Below are 16178 nucleotides of genomic sequence, written 5' to 3'. Positions count from 1 at the left end.
AGAGTCCAGACAATTAGGAGAAAGGAAATTAAGATTTTTTTTTTTTAATGTAGGCTCCCCACCCCGATGTGGGACTTGAACATCCCACAAGATCTAGAGTTTAACATCCCTAAGATCTAGAGTTGCATGCTCTACTGAGGGAGCTAGCCAGATGCCCCAAGATTTTGATTTTTGTTGTTGTTAAAAGAAAGACTTGAGGATGCTCATGTGTTGGTGATATGAGCAGTAGGAAAGTGGGAGTCCACAGCATACCTCAGAAAATAGGGGGAATGTGTGGATCCAGAAGGTTATTGTAGATAGGATGTTTACTTGTTCATTATGTGAGGGTGATGGGAAGAAAGGCTGTGTGTGAAGATATGGGTGAATTTGTGGATTTACTGGAAGGAAGTTGGCAAGAACTGATGGAGTGCTGAAGAACTTGAAAGTTTGTACAGAGTTTGAGGTCTTGGTCTGCCTTTTACCAGATGTGCAACTTTCGGTCAGTTATGGAACCTTAGTTACCTCATCTGTAAGAGGGGAGCTTACTATCTTTAGTAATGAGTTAATCATAACAATAAGATTATGTTAAAGATTAAATGAAATACTAGATACATGCAAACTGCTGATCTAAGTTGCCTACCAGATGTGGTAGAAGCTCAAAACTGTTAGCCCTTACTATTGAGAGTGCTGTAGAATGGCTTGTATTTTGCATGAAGCAGGAATCTGCAAAGTTGTGTATTGGAAGAGCTCTGGGGAAAGGAGGAAGGTGCAGGAAGCTTGAAAACTGTTTGGGGAAGGAGAGAACCCTGATTAGGGAAACATGGGCAGTGTTGAAGACCTAGTTGTAGTCTGGGAACTACCTGGGGGTGCTCTGTTGATCAGTCTTTACACTGAGGACAATTGTGCCCATGAAGCAAAGGATAAAATCTGATGTGCCCTTTTAGAGTTGCTTTGTCCCTTCTGGTTAATTTGGTTAGAGGTCTGTCAATAGAGGGTGTTTGAGATGACTTGGAAGGGAAATTATGCTGAAGTCAAATCTTTACTATGTTTTCTTAAGATGGTATTAAAAAACAAAATTCACAATCTAGGATTTTGGGTTACAGTATATTCAGTGATTTTAAATACAGATGCAGAGTGAGAAGGAGCAATGTCCATAAGACCAATCTTACTTCTGATACCATTTCCAAGTTCATGGGTCCCAAAGGCTACTCTTAGGTTGGTTAAGTCACCAGAAGGACTACTGAACTCACTGAAAGCTGTTATACTCATGGTTACAGTTTATTACAGGTGAAAGATTCAGATTAAAATCAGCTACATCAGTCCAGGAAAGTTACGAATGTGGACCTTCCAATTGTCCTTTCCTTGTGGAGTTGTGAGCACAGTATTACTTTCTTGGTGTTGATGTGTGACAGATAGTATGCAGAGTATTACCAACCGTGGAAGCTCACGCCAGCATTGGTGTCTAGAGTTTTTTATTTGGACTCCATACATAATCAGTTGCTCACATGCAGAAACTTAGTTTCCAGACCTTCTGGAGGTTGAGTGATCCATGTGACTCAAAGCCCCCTCACCCTCATAAGTCATATTGTTATACTTTCTGGTGTGTCCCAAAGCCTCCAGGTGAACAAGGACACTTTTACTAGGCACGACATTCCGAGACTTTAGAGATTACCTTCTAGAGGCTGAGGGAAAAGGCCAGACCTATATTGGGTAAAGTGAAATTATTTATAATTTTACAAAAATAAATATATTTTTATATTTTGAGTCTTCAGTGGCTATTTAGTTGAGAGTTTGGTGATTAAAAATGAGTAACAAAGAATTCATTAATAGATAATTAAGATTTGGTGTTATAGATAATATAAGAAATTCTATTAACTGTTAATATTTCAGTGTTGCCAAACTGAAGTCAACTCATAATTTCGGCATGCTGGTTCAGTTCTGTTTTTACTAAGTTTGAATTATTTTATCTTGTGGGAAGAGTTTCAAAGAATGAAGTCGTGAGCCTCCCAAATGAATTTTGTAGCCATCGACATATTTTAGAGCATAGTTTCACCTTGTCTTGTATCCCTCATGAAAGCATGTCTGAATCCAGGTGAGTAACAGGCATCATAGGGATAACCTTGAATTTATTTGTAAAAGATAAATCATTTTCAAGTGTATTAACTTTTACTAACGATGAACTCCCAGCATATTCTACAGCTACTTTATGATAGTGACACTATCTTTGTGCACCATTGCTTTAGGGAATAAATGCATTCCCACCTCATTGGCTTAAGTGCAAATCTCATTTCCTGGTTGATACCCATTACAAATTAGATCTCACTGTGAGAGCAAAATCCCTCCATAAGCCTACTTAAAAACAACTTGAAGCAATATGATGCTTATTCCAGTGGCACCACTAGGTGTGGTGTTTGCATCAAGTCATTTTCGGGTGCTTTTGGGAAATGCTTCATGATAGGGAATTCCCTGACTTCATACTTTGAGAGTGGTGCTTTTTCCCCCCTCCCTTTGGTTGCTTTTTAGTGCTTACAAGAACTGGATAAGACCACATGTAGCCAGGAGATACTATCCCCTAGCACATGCTGGATTGTTGATGTGAGGTCTGAGGATGTGCGTCATTCAAAATGAATGACCTCTCAGATTTATTACTTTTTCTGTATGTTGAGAATAGTTAACTAAATGAGCGGTAACGAGATTTGCATGTGATTTGTACGTTATAGTTAACATTTAAATTCTCTTACGTAACTAAAAAGTTTTTGGTATCCACCTTAAGCTTCTCTGTCTTCTAAGGCATAGAGCGGCTTTCCATCTCAGTTTTTGCTTCAGCATATGAACCCTAGAGGGCCATAGCATAGTACAACTAAAAGCACCTAACCCATGAGTGATATTTGCTTCATGTTTGAACAGCAAATGTTTTAACCCACTGTCTTCACTAATATTGTAACTACTGTCTTACAGATTGACTTGATGCAAAACATCACAAAGGCTCCATATTATACAGTATGCGATTTTTGAGGTATGAGCTTTAGAAACTTACCTCTCATGTGGCATGTACATCAGGCTTTAACTTCAGTTTAATGATTTGGGGGAAATTTATGCATTTCTTTTTTTTTTTTTCTCTCTCTCTCTCTCTCTCCATAATATTTTTAGAGTATTAAAGGGGCTGTGGAGGTATTTTTGGATCCTTGCTAGTATGATTCTTAGTTTTAACAGATACATTTTCTCTTATCACTAAACTGAGACACTAATGCTGGCAGATGATAGCTTTTTCAGCTCTTATAACTGGCTTAACATTTATGCCTGCCTCTTTGAATTCAAATCTGTATTTTATGCCTTTGATTGCTTCATTTTAAGTGCTCATTTCCGTTCGTTAACAGTTTTCTATTTATTGGACTGGGTGGTCTTGTTGGTGCTAACAGCCGGATACTGACTTTTTTTTTGAGACCTAAGCAGTCTAGATATTAAAAAATAGAGATTTCATATAAATGCTGAGCCATTTTGTGCTTTGGGGTTCAAACTACCTATAACTTGAATTCTGGTTGGAAATGTTTTGATCAGTTTGTATTAAAAGAACTTGGCAACTAGTGAGTTTTTAGACAGTTCTGAGACAGTAATTCCACCCCAGTGAATTTTTTTGTTCTATTCTGAAAACCCAGACTCCCGGTGGGGGATGGGGGTGGGATACTTGGTGTTCATAACTCATGGGATTTTAAAACCTGTATTTCTAATAAATTGGGAAGTTTTGTTGGTAGCAGATTGCTTAATTTGTTCCATGAAGAATTTAAAATCGGCTGCTATATATTGGATGTGAAAGCTTGTTTAATTGTATTCCTGTGCTCTTGAACTAATGTATGATTTGTTTGTTAGACTGGAAATCTTGAGTTTATTTAGTGTTATGGTCTTAATAACTTTGAGCATTCCCTGCAAGCTAAGCATGTCTTACGAATCCATTATCTTATTTAAGCCTCACAACAGCTTTACACATTGGATAGGTATTATCTCCATTTTATGTAAGAAACAGTTGAGGCTTAGAGACTAAGTACCTTGTGCACAGTCCCACTTACCTTTTCAGTGTGGAGCCGGGATTTGAGCCCAGATCTTTTTTTTAATTCATATTCTCTGCTGCCTTATGTTTACTGCTATGTCACCAGAAAAGTGATACACATACTTAACTCTTAATGGTAAAAGTAGTATATGTAATATATAAACATAATTTAAGCAGGAAATTCACATATTTAAATATTGGTAGATTTTTGTTATCTTGCTAACATCTTACTTTTCCAGGTTGTGCTAGGTGCCATGTGTATAGACGAGTTCAAAATCTGTCCGAAAAGCTCTTAAGCTCTCTTTTATTTTTCAATTCCCTTTCAGAAATTTATGGTATGTAATGGTTTATTATAGGTAGGCACTCAGTGTGCTATTTTTAGAAACATGGGGGATGCCATTACATTCGTTTTAAGAAGCTCTCATGCTCCATTTTGTGTTAATGGTATTTGAATGCTTACAGATTTAGTATGCTTAGAAAAAAAAAATCCTCACACATTTTTTTTCTTGAAATTCCATAGATTTTATTTTTCCACACCTTGGAAGTACTGAGCCTTGTCGACAAGTGAACCCTGAATGTTTGAAGAAGATACTCCATTACGGAGCCTTAGTTATTGTAGTAGGCTAAGGTTACGAAATTTTACCACGTTTCAGATTAACAGACTTTAGGAATAATTTAGATTTGTGTCACTTATCCAAGTTTCATTGGACCTATTGTTTGCATTCTGTATTAACAGTGGTTTAAATATAGATCAGGGTGTTTAAGCTTATTCAGAGTTGCATGATTAGTATTTTTATGGGTGGGGGTGGAGAAAAGATGATAAATTGAAATATATACACAAACACTGAAGTCACTTTTATATATGAGGGAAGAGCCATGGGGGTTGAGAAATAGGTTAGTTACTGCTCTTGGCCAGTACCCTTAAGTTTCCCAAATAATTGTGGGTTCAGAAGGTGTTTTTAGTACATATCATAAAAGTGATTATTTGTAAGAAAGTTATTCCTTTCAGAAGTAGTATCAATAGGACAGGAGCTTCTTTCTTGATATTTTCATATGCTGTTGTAGAGTAGTGTGGTCTTATTTCTTGATGCTTTAGGATTGATGGCTGGAGGAATAAGGCTCATGAGAAGTCATGAAACACAGCTCCCTGCTTTACAGATGAGGACACTGAGGCATAGAGCTGATCCTTACGTAAGGATAAGGACTACTCTTACCTTGGTCTGCACTACTTGTTTATTAATGTCTAAGTATCAGCGATTATTCTAGACAGTACTTGACTTTTAAATAGATTATGGACTGCAGCCTTCTAATTCAGCTTCATTGGATTACTGATACCTTATTTTTATTTTTCTCACTCTTTATAATTTTAATAGGTAGTCTCTAGAGTTTAGGAGTCTTCAGTGAAGTCTCCAGTATGTTAAAATAATCTTATTTTCTGGGTAATGTTTTCTTATATCCTATCGAGCTTGCCTTCAAATATCATTCTATAATTACTTTCCCACCAAATAATCAAGTTAGGAATTCAGGGGAGAGAGAGAGGGAATGTCACATTGCCCTTGCCTGATATATTGCCTGTGCTTTTTATTTTTACGACTGGGAAGATGGTAATTTTTCCACTGATTAACCATTCCTAGGAGGAGAGCTTAGGAAGAATTCCTTTTATCACATCATGTGAAGAGAATCGTGGACCAGGGTAACCAGCTGTCTTAGTTTGCCTTGAACTGAGGGGATTCCTCAGACACCAGATTTCACTGCTAAAATCGTTAACTCTCAAGCACAGCAGGATGAGTTGGTCACTCTAATCCTGGTAGTTAATGCGTGTGTCTGAATGGGTCTATAAAATAGAAGGGGCTGAAAGCTAGCATTTCATTCATTGATAATCCTTTCCCCGTTGAAAGATTCATTTGAAATTGGAGTGCTTATTTATAATAGTAATGAAAAAAATTAGAATGGTAGGAGAGTCTTGAATGGAAAGATGTATGATTTGGGCTATTAAAATATTTGTTTAAAGTTTAATCTCATGCTCTTCTCTCTTTACAGAACTGACAGTGCATCAGCCGACCCAGATACATTAAAATATTCTTCATCCAGAGATAGGGGTGGGCCTTCTTCTTATGGACTGCAACCTTCCAATTCAGCTGTGGTGTCTCGGCAAAGGCACGATGATACCAGAGTTCACACTGACATTCAGAATGACGAAAAGGGTATATATGCTTTCTTACTGTTAGAGGCATGTTTTTTTTTGTTTGTTTGGTTTTTAACCTACCAGCCTTCCTCTTGCTCCCTCTTACCCTCTTTCTTTCTCCCCTACTTTTTTCTTTTAATATGTTTAAAATAAAAATACTGGGGCACCTGAGTGGCTCAGTCAGTTTGGCATGCAGCTTCAGCTCAGGTCATGATCTCACAGCTCGTGGGTTCAAGCCCTGTGTCAGGCTCTGTGCTGACAGCTCAGAGCCTGGAGCCTGCTTCTTGGATTCTGTGTCTCCCTCTCTCTGCCCCTCCCCCACTCACGCTCAGTCTCTCTCAAAAATAAATGAAACATCAAAAAAAAATTTTTTTTAAGTATAAATATTTTTACAGTGCTGTTTTTGAAACTTCATAATAAATTTACCCCCTTCATTTAGAAAAATTTAAATGTGGGGCACCTGGGTGGCTCAGTCGGTTAAGCGTCTGACTTTGGCTCAGGGCATGATCTCGTGGTTCATGGGTTTGAGCCCTGCATCAGGCTCTGTGCTGACAGCTCAGAGCCTTGAGCCTGCTTCAGATTCTGTGTCTCCTTCTCTGTCTGCCCCTCCTCCACTTGTGCTCTGTCTCTCTCTCTCAAAAATAAACAAACATTTAAAACAAAAAAAGAAAAAATTTAAATGTTCTTTTCGTACATTAAAACAATTTTTTTAAATGGTTTATTTTTGAGAGAGAGAGAGAACAAAGAGAGGGAGGGCAGAAGGAGAGGGAGACACAGAATCCAAGAAGCAGGCTCCAGGCTCTGAGCTGTCAGCACAGAGCCTGACATGGGGCTTGAACTTGTGAACCAAAAGATCATGACCTGAGCTGAAGTCAGATGCTTCACTGACTGAGCCACCAGGGCCACCCCCCCCCTTTTTTAAATTTTTTAAATTCTTTTTATACATTAGAATATACATAACATGGTTTCCTTGCTGCCCAAAATACAGTATTATCATAAAGGCTGAGGTTTCCTGACTAGTCTGTCCTCTAAACTTCTAAAAGGTTTTTTTGGTAATTTTTATAGAGAGAGCACATGTACATGAGTCAGGAGGGGCAAAGGGAGCGTGAGAGAGAATTTTAAGTAGACTCCATGCCCATTGCTGAGTCTGACACTGGGCTTGATCTCACAACCATGAGATCACGACCTGAGCCAATACCAAGAATCAGACGCTCAGCCAACTAACTCACCCAGGCGCCCCTGAAAAGCTTTTTATTTTTTTTTTTTAACTTTTAATGTTTATTTTTGGGAAAGAGACAGAATGTGAGCGGGGGAGGGGCAGAGAGAAAGGGAGACACAGAATCTGAAGCAGGCTCCAGGCTCTGAGCTGTCAGTACAGAGCCTGATGTGGGGCTCAAACTCACAAACTGTGAGATCATGACCTGAGCTGAAGTCGGACGCTTAACCGACTGAGCCACCCGGGTGCCCCTAAAAAGTTTTAAAGTGCAAAATCTGACTTTGGTTTTCATTTCTCTTCTTCCTTGGGTGCACAAAATGAAACCAAAAGGACTTCAGGGCAGGCAGCACAGGGGGAGAGTAGGAGAAACAGGCTGGTTGAGCTGCTTGCAGAGGGGTTGTAAGATCCTGGACTATCAGGAATTGATTGAGTAAAACAAAGAGCCCTATTAAAATAATGTAAATATTGCTGGTTGTAGGTGGCTACAGTGTCAATGGAGGATCTGGGGAAAATACTTATGGTCGGAAGTCGTTGGGGCAAGAGCTGAGAGTTAACAATGTGACCAGCCCTGAGTTCACCAGTATTCAGCATGGCAGTCGTGCGTTAGCCATCAAAGACATGAGGAAATCACAGGGTAAGATTGGGCAAACTGGGGACCAGTCACAAATGCCTCCACAAATCTCCTCTTTTTCCTGGCCACCTTATTTCTTACTAATGTTTTGCACATACATGAGTTGGTTAGTTTACTTCAAGTTGAAAAACATGTATAGGTGATAATTGTTGGCATTCTTTTGTGAACTGTTTCTTAGACTAAATTCTCATAGGAAAGGTTTTAATACTTTTTAGACTACACTTTCCAGAGAATTCTCTTAAGATTAGAATACTAGCTAAGATCTAAAGAAGGGATTTTCCTGATTATAGTAGATGATGAATGTATGGTGTGTGATGGGCTCTTACAAGTCCTTTAACTCTAGGGTCTGTAGGCAATATGGTTATAAAAGGAGTGGGCACTTTTCTAAATTTAAATAAATGGATCCCACCTTCTGCCTTGTAACACAGCCCTGCTGAATAGGTAAAGTGCCTTGAATGATGATTACAGGTAATGATGATCATTATTTTTCTAGAAGAAATTTATTTTGTTGGTAGAGCTAAGCATGAAATTTTTGAAGTTTCTGACGTAAAAACTTTGTTGGATATAGTCACTCTTAGGTCCTTTAGTTATGACCATTTGTTTCCATGAGGTGTGTGTATGTGTGTGTGTTGTGTGTATCTTGGCAAGTATCTTTATGCATACAGCTTGTGTGTGTGTGTGTGTATGGCTTTTAAAAAATGATTTATTTTGGATAAATTTTCAGATGTGGACCCACTAGTCAAAGGGTGTGCTGATTTTTAAAAAGTGTTTGATGTCCTTGACCTTGGTATGCTAGAAGCTAGAAGGTGACCCCAAAGCTAATTTAATTTAGTCCAGTTCTTTCTCCTCGCAGGCTCAGAGTTAAGTAACTTGGCCAGTGGCAGAGTTGTAAATAGAGCTTAGTTTTCTTGGCTTTTAACCTAATGACATTTTCAGTGTCCATTTTTACTGAACTACTCACTGGGCCAGGGGTCTTAAAAAAATCCTATCCTTCTCTCAGATAATTAGTTTTATTATCGAAAATTTTTCATGCCTTAGAAATGAAACTATCAGAGCCTTTAATTTAGTTTGACTGTACATTGGTTAATCAATAACCAATGCACAGCTGAAAATTTAAAAAGAAAAATTTAGTACTTAAATGTATTTTATTGGCAGTAACCAGCGTTGTTTGAGCTTCCTTATTTGTTCTTGTCATTAAAAAAGGGAAGAGAAGTTCTGGTTTGCCACTTCCCTAGTAGCAGCATGCCTTGCACATGGTAGCTGGTGATTAGACATTTGTTGAACTGAATGTGTGATTGCAGTTCACAAAAACTTTGTCTTAGGAAAATGATGATAACGTGACCAAGAGAATTCCCTCCACTGGTTACCAAGTGAGAAATGGAAGCATATAGCCTCCTTCTGCCCGGTCGAGACTTTATCCGTAATCTGTAGAAGTCTCTTACCTGTACTCATCCTGGATGTTGAAGAATTTGGAATAGATCTGAAGAAAGTAATTTCTAATCCTCTTTTCTCTCTCAGCTGGTCCTCTGGAATGAGGTGTTTGCTTAGGTTTATCTTTTTTGAGGGTCTGCTTTGTGCCCAGCACTCTGATGGAATTTGGTTTATAGTGACAAATAAAAGTGTGATGGGACCTGCATTCAGTTGAACTTTTATTGTTCAGTGTACTGTGATTTTTGACGTACTTTGAAATATTTGGGCTGGAGGGTTTCTGTTTGTCTCTTGTTCACGTTATCGTTTTTGTGAACCTCAATCACATGTTCAGTTCAACAAATGTCTGATCACCAGCTACCATGTACAAGGCATGCCGCTGCTAGGGAAGTGGCAAACCAGAACTTCTCTTCCCTTTTTTTAAAAAAAAAAAAAAAATTTTTTTTTTAACGTTTATTTATTTTTGAGACAGAGAGAGACAGAGCATGAACAGGGGAGGGGCAGAGAGAGAGGGAGACACAGAATCTGAAACAGGCTCCAGGCTCTGAGCTCTCAGCACAGAGCCCGACGCGGGGCTCGAACTCATGGACCGTGAGATCATGACCTGAGCCGAAGTCGGATGCTTAACCGACCGAGCCACCCAGGCGCCCCTTCTCTTCCCTTTTTTATTTTTATTTAAAAAAAAAAAAAAAAAAAAAAATTTTTTTTTTTCAACGTTTATTTATTTTTGGGACAGAGAGAGACAGAGCATGAACGGGGAGGGGCAGAGAGAGAGGGAGACACAGAATCGGAAACAGGCTCCAGGCTCTGAGCCATCAGCCCAGAGCCTGACACGGGGCTAGAACTCACGGACCGCGAGATCGTGACCTGGCTGAAGTCGGACGCTTAACCGACTGTGCCACCCAGGCGCCCCTCTCTTCCCTTTTTTAATGACAAGGGATGCTCACTGAGAAACAAATGCTTATTTTCACAGAGCGATCGATGTCTTATTCTGATGAGTCTCGACTGTCGAATCTTCTTCGGAGGATCACCCGGGAAGATGACAGAGACCGAAGACTGGCTACTGTAAAGCAGTTGAAAGAATTTATTCAGCAACCAGAAAATAAGTTGGTGAGTACAGTATAGAAATGTTGATAACTTTGTGTTTCCATAATAAAGTAGATAATGCTACCTGGAGTGGTTTAAGAAGGGAAAAGATTTGGTTCTAAGGAGAAAATGGCAGGGATTCCTTATTCCTGGTTGACTTGGCCTCTATTATGGTGATCGAGAAATTAATGACCCTGCTGTGTAATTTACCTGCCATTGTTGGATCTACATTGGTATCTTCTGCAATAAAGTGCTTTTAACGTTTAGTCCATTTATTTTGTTGCCCTCAGAATTGTTTTTCTGTATGCTAGGACAGACTGTCTCTTTGTTTTTCATATGTGAAGTTGGGGTGGAGGTTACATATTATATTCATGGGTAGGTATGCCCTAGTGGCCAGGGCTAAATAAATGGAAAAACTCTTGAAAGAAAAAAGTTCAGGAGCAGTTACAAATACACTCTGAGTAATTCTCCTAATGTGAAATTAAGAACTTGATGTGGAGCAGGAAAAAATTAATGAGAACGGCATGGTGAGTCAAATAATATTTGGTTCAAATAAGTTTTCTGCCTCCCCCCCCCCCATTTTATTATGAGACATTTCAAATATATGGCAAATTGAAATTGAATATCATGTCTGCCATCTAAATTTTGTCATTATGTGTGTCATATGTGACATGTTGCTTTGTCATTTATCTTTTCACCTCTCCATCCGTCACTTTTTTTTTTTTTTGAGCGTAAGTAAAAAAAGCTTTTTGAGTTTATTTTTTTCATTGATGATCATGGTGGTACATAGGAACGGATACATTTCAGAATCTGAAAGGTAATTTGTAACACTCCTGATAATTGGGGACTGGGAATAATAAGAAAAGGAAGGTGTGCTGTTTGATTAGAATTTGGAGGGGAACATGAGTAAAAAGTATACAGTGTTACTGAAAGTATAGGAATTCAAATTTTTTATAAATTTTTTTTTTTTTAAAGGTACTAGTTAAACAATTGGATAATATCTTGGCTGCTGTACATGATGTGCTTAATGAAAGGTAAGTAACTATGGGTAATTTTAAGTTTTTAAAATGCATTTTTAGAAATTACTTAAAAATATACAAGAAGATAAACTCATTGGTGGCTTCATTTATGAATATCTAAATGTTTCATTGTGTTGCCATCTTTATCGGTGTTAAAGCGTTTATATGTTAATTGCCATTGAGTATTAATGGAATCCACTTGAAAAGAAATGCCATTTTTTTTTTTTTCCCTAATTTGTCAACTTGACTAATTGAGCATTGACTTGTGGAATGACGTAGACTCTTAATGCTGGCATGAATGAATGCAATTACCTTTTGTAAACTAGAGAATTTTGAAACTGCTTAGAGAATAGAGGTGAAAGGGAGCTTCCTTCTTTGGGCAACAGTGCATTCACACCATCTGTTCTACGAGGCTACTGGGGTTCTCCACAAAGGTGTGCAGTCTATTCTTCGTATGGTGATTCCCAAAGAATTGCAGTGTTGGAAAGCACCAAAAACTCATCTCAGCAGGTCACGAACCTTAATGCTTTTTGATGGTTTCATTTTATATAGTTATTAATATACTTAAATCAGTGCTGTTATCCTTTTAAGTTTGTTGCGTTTTTTAACTGTTACCATTTCCTATCTTATAGTCCTTACCTACTGAACACTACATTGTATATAGTTATTTGTAGTATGTTTTATCTGATCCTTTGTTGCTGCCCTTTTATGTGAATCATTTAATGTAGTTTGAGATGGAATTTGAAGGCTGAATTTTACTATCTCTGGCCCTTTCCTTACTGTTTGTAAATAATTGATCCTGCAAAAGAAAATCTAATGTCTAACAGATGCTTTTGGGTACTGGGATAGAATAGAAAACACAATTAAGGATAAAATTTCAACCTTTTATGTAGTTTGAATAGAAAAATTTGAAAAATCATTGAAGACATTCTTTTGTAAAATGTGTCATTCTTGTCATCTTTGAAATGTTAAGCCTTTTGTGTGTTTTGTTTTGTTTGCATTGAAATAAACAGTAGCAAATTGCTTCAGGAGTTGAGACAGGAGGGGGCTTGCTGTCTTGGCCTTCTTTGTGCTTCTCTGAGCTATGAGGCTGAGAAGATCTTCAAATGGATTTTTAGCAAATTTAGCTCATCTACAAAAGATGAAGTTAAACTCCTCTACTTATGTGCCACCTACAAAGCATTAGAGACTGTAGGAGAAAAGAAAGCCTTTTCATCTGTAATGCAGGTAAGAATGAAGGGGAAAACCGATGTACTGGGGAAGAAAATTTTTTAACAACTTCCCAACAATGTTTTTGGAGGGAAGCTTGGAGAAGGGAAACTTAGAAAAGGGGTTATTTACTGGTAGTAAATATGATATGAGTAACATTTCTCTTTCTGAGTTTGAGTGAAGGATACACATTAAAGGTAGATTTAAAACAAGTTAGGGGCACCTGGCTGGCTTGTCGGAAGAGCATATTACTCTTGATCTCGGGGTTGTGAGTTTGAGCCCCATGTTGGGGGTAGAGATTACTGAAATAAAAAACTTAAAAAAAGTTTTTTGTTTTTTTTTTTAATCTTTTAGCATGTTTGAAGCTTTCCTTTGAATTTGCTTAGTAACAGAATCATTTGCTGATATGAAAATAGAGACTTGATGAGGAAGCTGGATAGGAGGATACTCAGTGGTTTTTGAGGGAGACAAACTGAACAGCAGCACTCATTCTAGGACTTTTTAGGTTTGATAATGTGCCAAAAATTCTTACTCCAGGTGATATACAGTAAATTTGTATAAATGAAAACCAAAACTACTTAGTTTTATTTCACTTTGGTGTATCTGAATATATTAAAAGATCACTCTCAATTTAATTTTGAGCAAAATTACAAGCAATTAAATTTTTGTTGACTAATCATGTTTTTAAAAATTAGAGTTTGGTATGGTTTTAGAATATCAGTTATCTTTTATTTATATGCACTCTTTACAATTCATGATATGCTTTATTTTACTAAAGTCACTTTCAAAAATAGTTATATTTGGGGGCACCTGGGTGGCTCACTCGGTTAAGTGTCTGACTCTTGATTTTAGCTCAGGTCATGATCTCACAGCACAGAGCTTGACAGCATGGAGCCTGCTTGGGATTCTCTCCTTCTCTGCCCCTCCCCTATTAATGTGCTGTCTGTCTCTGTCTCTCTCAAAAATAAACTTAAAAAAAAAAAAGATTATAACTATTTTTTTAAGTTTATTTATTTATTTTGAGAGAGAGTGTGAGGGTGCGCGGACAAGTGCGAGTGGGATGGACTGAGAGGGAGACAGAGAATCAATCCCAAGCAGGTTCCAGGCTGTCAGCAAGGAGCCCAACTCAGGGCTTGATCCCACAAACATGAGATTGACCTGAGCCAAAACCAAGAGTTGGACACTCAACCAGCTGAGCTACCCAGGTGCCTCTGTTTTGAAAATTTTCAAATCCATGGGAAAACGTGGACCAGTATAATACCCATATGTCCTTTATCTAGATTTGTTACTTACTAACATTTTGCTACATTTGTTTTATTTCTGCACACACAGGAGCGCATCCTTTTTTGTTGAACCATTTGAAAATAAATTACACGCTTCACGATAGTTCACCCTCAACATGCATCTTATAAGAATAAGGCTATTCTCTTATGTAACAACAAAATTATTATTATACCTAAGAAAATTTTATTACATAATGCAGTCCACATTTAAACTTCTGCCGTTAAGATACCTTTTACAGCTTTTGTCTTACCTGACCCAGGATTCCATCAGGATCTGTGTATTGTTTGGTAGCGTGCCTCTGTACTCTCTCTCAATTAGAATGGTTTACATCTTTTTGTTCTTATTTTTGGAATGTTCTACTTTGTGTGTTTGATTGTTCTTTCCTGACTTTAAACATTTTGGTCATGAGTCCTTCATGGGTTCATCCTTACTCTTGCAACCCACCACCAGCAGGCACATAACTGCAGATTGTCTTACTGTTAGAGGGAAAGAGTGCTCACCTGGTTGAGGTGATGACCACCAGAGTCTTCCCATTGTGGAGGCTTGTTTTTCTCCCTTTGTAATTGGTCAGTAATCTGGGCATGATACCTTGACACCTTCTGAATATCCTTTTTTTTAGTATATTTCACTCAGTGATTTTGGCACCCATTCGTATTCTTTACCCATATCGATTCTAACTGCAAAATGTTAGGTGCTTTTCCAATTCTAGCATTTTTTCTATAGTTGCAACCTCATTTTTTTTTTTTTTTTGTAAAGAAGAGCTTTTCTTTTTAGGAAAAAAATGGTTTCTGACAGCTGCAAGATAATTGTATCAGTGGTCTGCCTTACATTTGTTTAAAAAATAGAACGGTATATAGTGGTGACATGAGCCCGCATGTCTGTCATTCATGTGTTGGGGCCATGTTAATCTCTGTGTCTTTCAAATTTGAAGCAAGTGCTAATATCTTAAAGCATAAATTACATAAAATTTGCTATGGATTTTGAATTGGAGAGTAATTGTAGTACTTTAAGGAAAAGTTTTCCAAGCACATCTTAGTTTTATACTTGAAATATAATCAAGTTCATGGTATTAAACAGAGCACTTAGGAATAATGTGAATGGACGTTACTTAGGAAATATTTTAAGAGACATTAAATACAATGAAACAGTACTTATTTTCAGCCTAATCTTAGTGGAATGAAATGCTTTCAACTTTATTTGGAGCTAAAACTGTGAACTTTGTTTTCTTTGGTACTATAGTCAATTTTAGATAAAGTTATTAATAAATAATGAACCCAGTATGCTTGTTTTCTCTCTGTTTTGAATACTCATGATTTAAAACTTTTATTTTTCAGCTTGTAATGACCAGTCTACAGTCCATTCTTGAAAATGTGGATACACCAGAATTACTTTGCAAATGTGTCAAGTGCATTCTTTTGGTGGCTCGATGTTACCCTCATATTTTCAGCACTAATTTTAGGGTGAGTTCCCTGACCCTCTCTGTTTAGGTGATGATGTGAAGGGTTGGTTGTATGTATAGGGACGTTGGGAATCAGAGAAAACAAAGCTTCTGATTGTTAAAGTGTAATCAGTGATACTAGAGGGTCTAGGATAGAATGGTCCAGTAATACTATTTTTGTAAATACCATCTGTACTTTCTGACATTAATGCCTTAAAATATTTAAAGAAAAAAAATACTTCCTCAAGGTCATAAACAAAGTTCCATTATTCTCTTGCCCTGCCCCCCCCCCCCCAAGTTTATATAATGTCAAATAGGTCGAACACAGACACTTTTGCTAGGATTGCTTACTCTGAAATTCTGAAATGGTCCACAGGAGGGATAGCAGTTAGACCTTAAAATGATTAGCCCTTTTCTCTGTGTCTCCCTACAGGATACAGTTGATATATTAGTTGGATGGCATATAGATCATACTCAGAAACCTTCGCTTACACAGCAGGTGTCTGGTAAGTTATTCAGCATATACCAATCATTTAAGTATTGTGGGAAGGAGCTCTGGTTCCTCAGAGTCCAGCTGTTAATAGTATTTCTTTCCTAATGTAAGAAAAAGAATTGCTTCCCAGAAATATTTTGGTTATTATAAATGAACATTGCTTGT

General features: G+C 37.6%; 1 protein-coding gene across 7 annotated transcripts in view; it reads left to right on the top strand.

Moving 5' to 3' along the window:
- SMG1 (SMG1 nonsense mediated mRNA decay associated PI3K related kinase) overlaps nucleotides 1–16178 on the top strand; it is a 137360-nt gene that overhangs the window by 56951 nt on the left and 64231 nt on the right. For 4 of the 7 annotated variants that reach the window (XM_053213538.1, XM_027043167.2, XM_053213534.1 and 1 more), the window contains exons 2-8: nucleotides 6065–6228; nucleotides 7904–8059; nucleotides 10458–10594; nucleotides 11546–11604; nucleotides 12603–12816; nucleotides 15417–15542; nucleotides 15954–16026. In XM_053213538.1, coding sequence (XP_053069513.1) covers nucleotides 8044–8059; nucleotides 10458–10594; nucleotides 11546–11604; nucleotides 12603–12816; nucleotides 15417–15542; nucleotides 15954–16026 — 625 coding nt within the window. In that variant the 5' untranslated portion in view covers nucleotides 6065–6228; nucleotides 7904–8043. Of the gene's footprint in view, nucleotides 1–2937; nucleotides 2996–6064; nucleotides 6229–7903; nucleotides 8060–10457; nucleotides 10595–11545; nucleotides 11605–12602; nucleotides 12817–15416; nucleotides 15543–15953; nucleotides 16027–16178 lie in introns of all 7 variants that reach the window. The other 3 variants (XM_053213536.1, XM_053213537.1, XM_053213535.1) reach the window with 1 other exon arrangement.

The sequence above is a fragment of the Acinonyx jubatus genome, chromosome E3, assembly GCF_027475565.1.
Source record: "Acinonyx jubatus isolate Ajub_Pintada_27869175 chromosome E3, VMU_Ajub_asm_v1.0, whole genome shotgun sequence".
Classification (NCBI taxonomy): domain Eukaryota; kingdom Metazoa; phylum Chordata; class Mammalia; order Carnivora; family Felidae; genus Acinonyx; species Acinonyx jubatus.
This window is presented reverse-complemented; position numbering and strand designations above follow the sequence as displayed.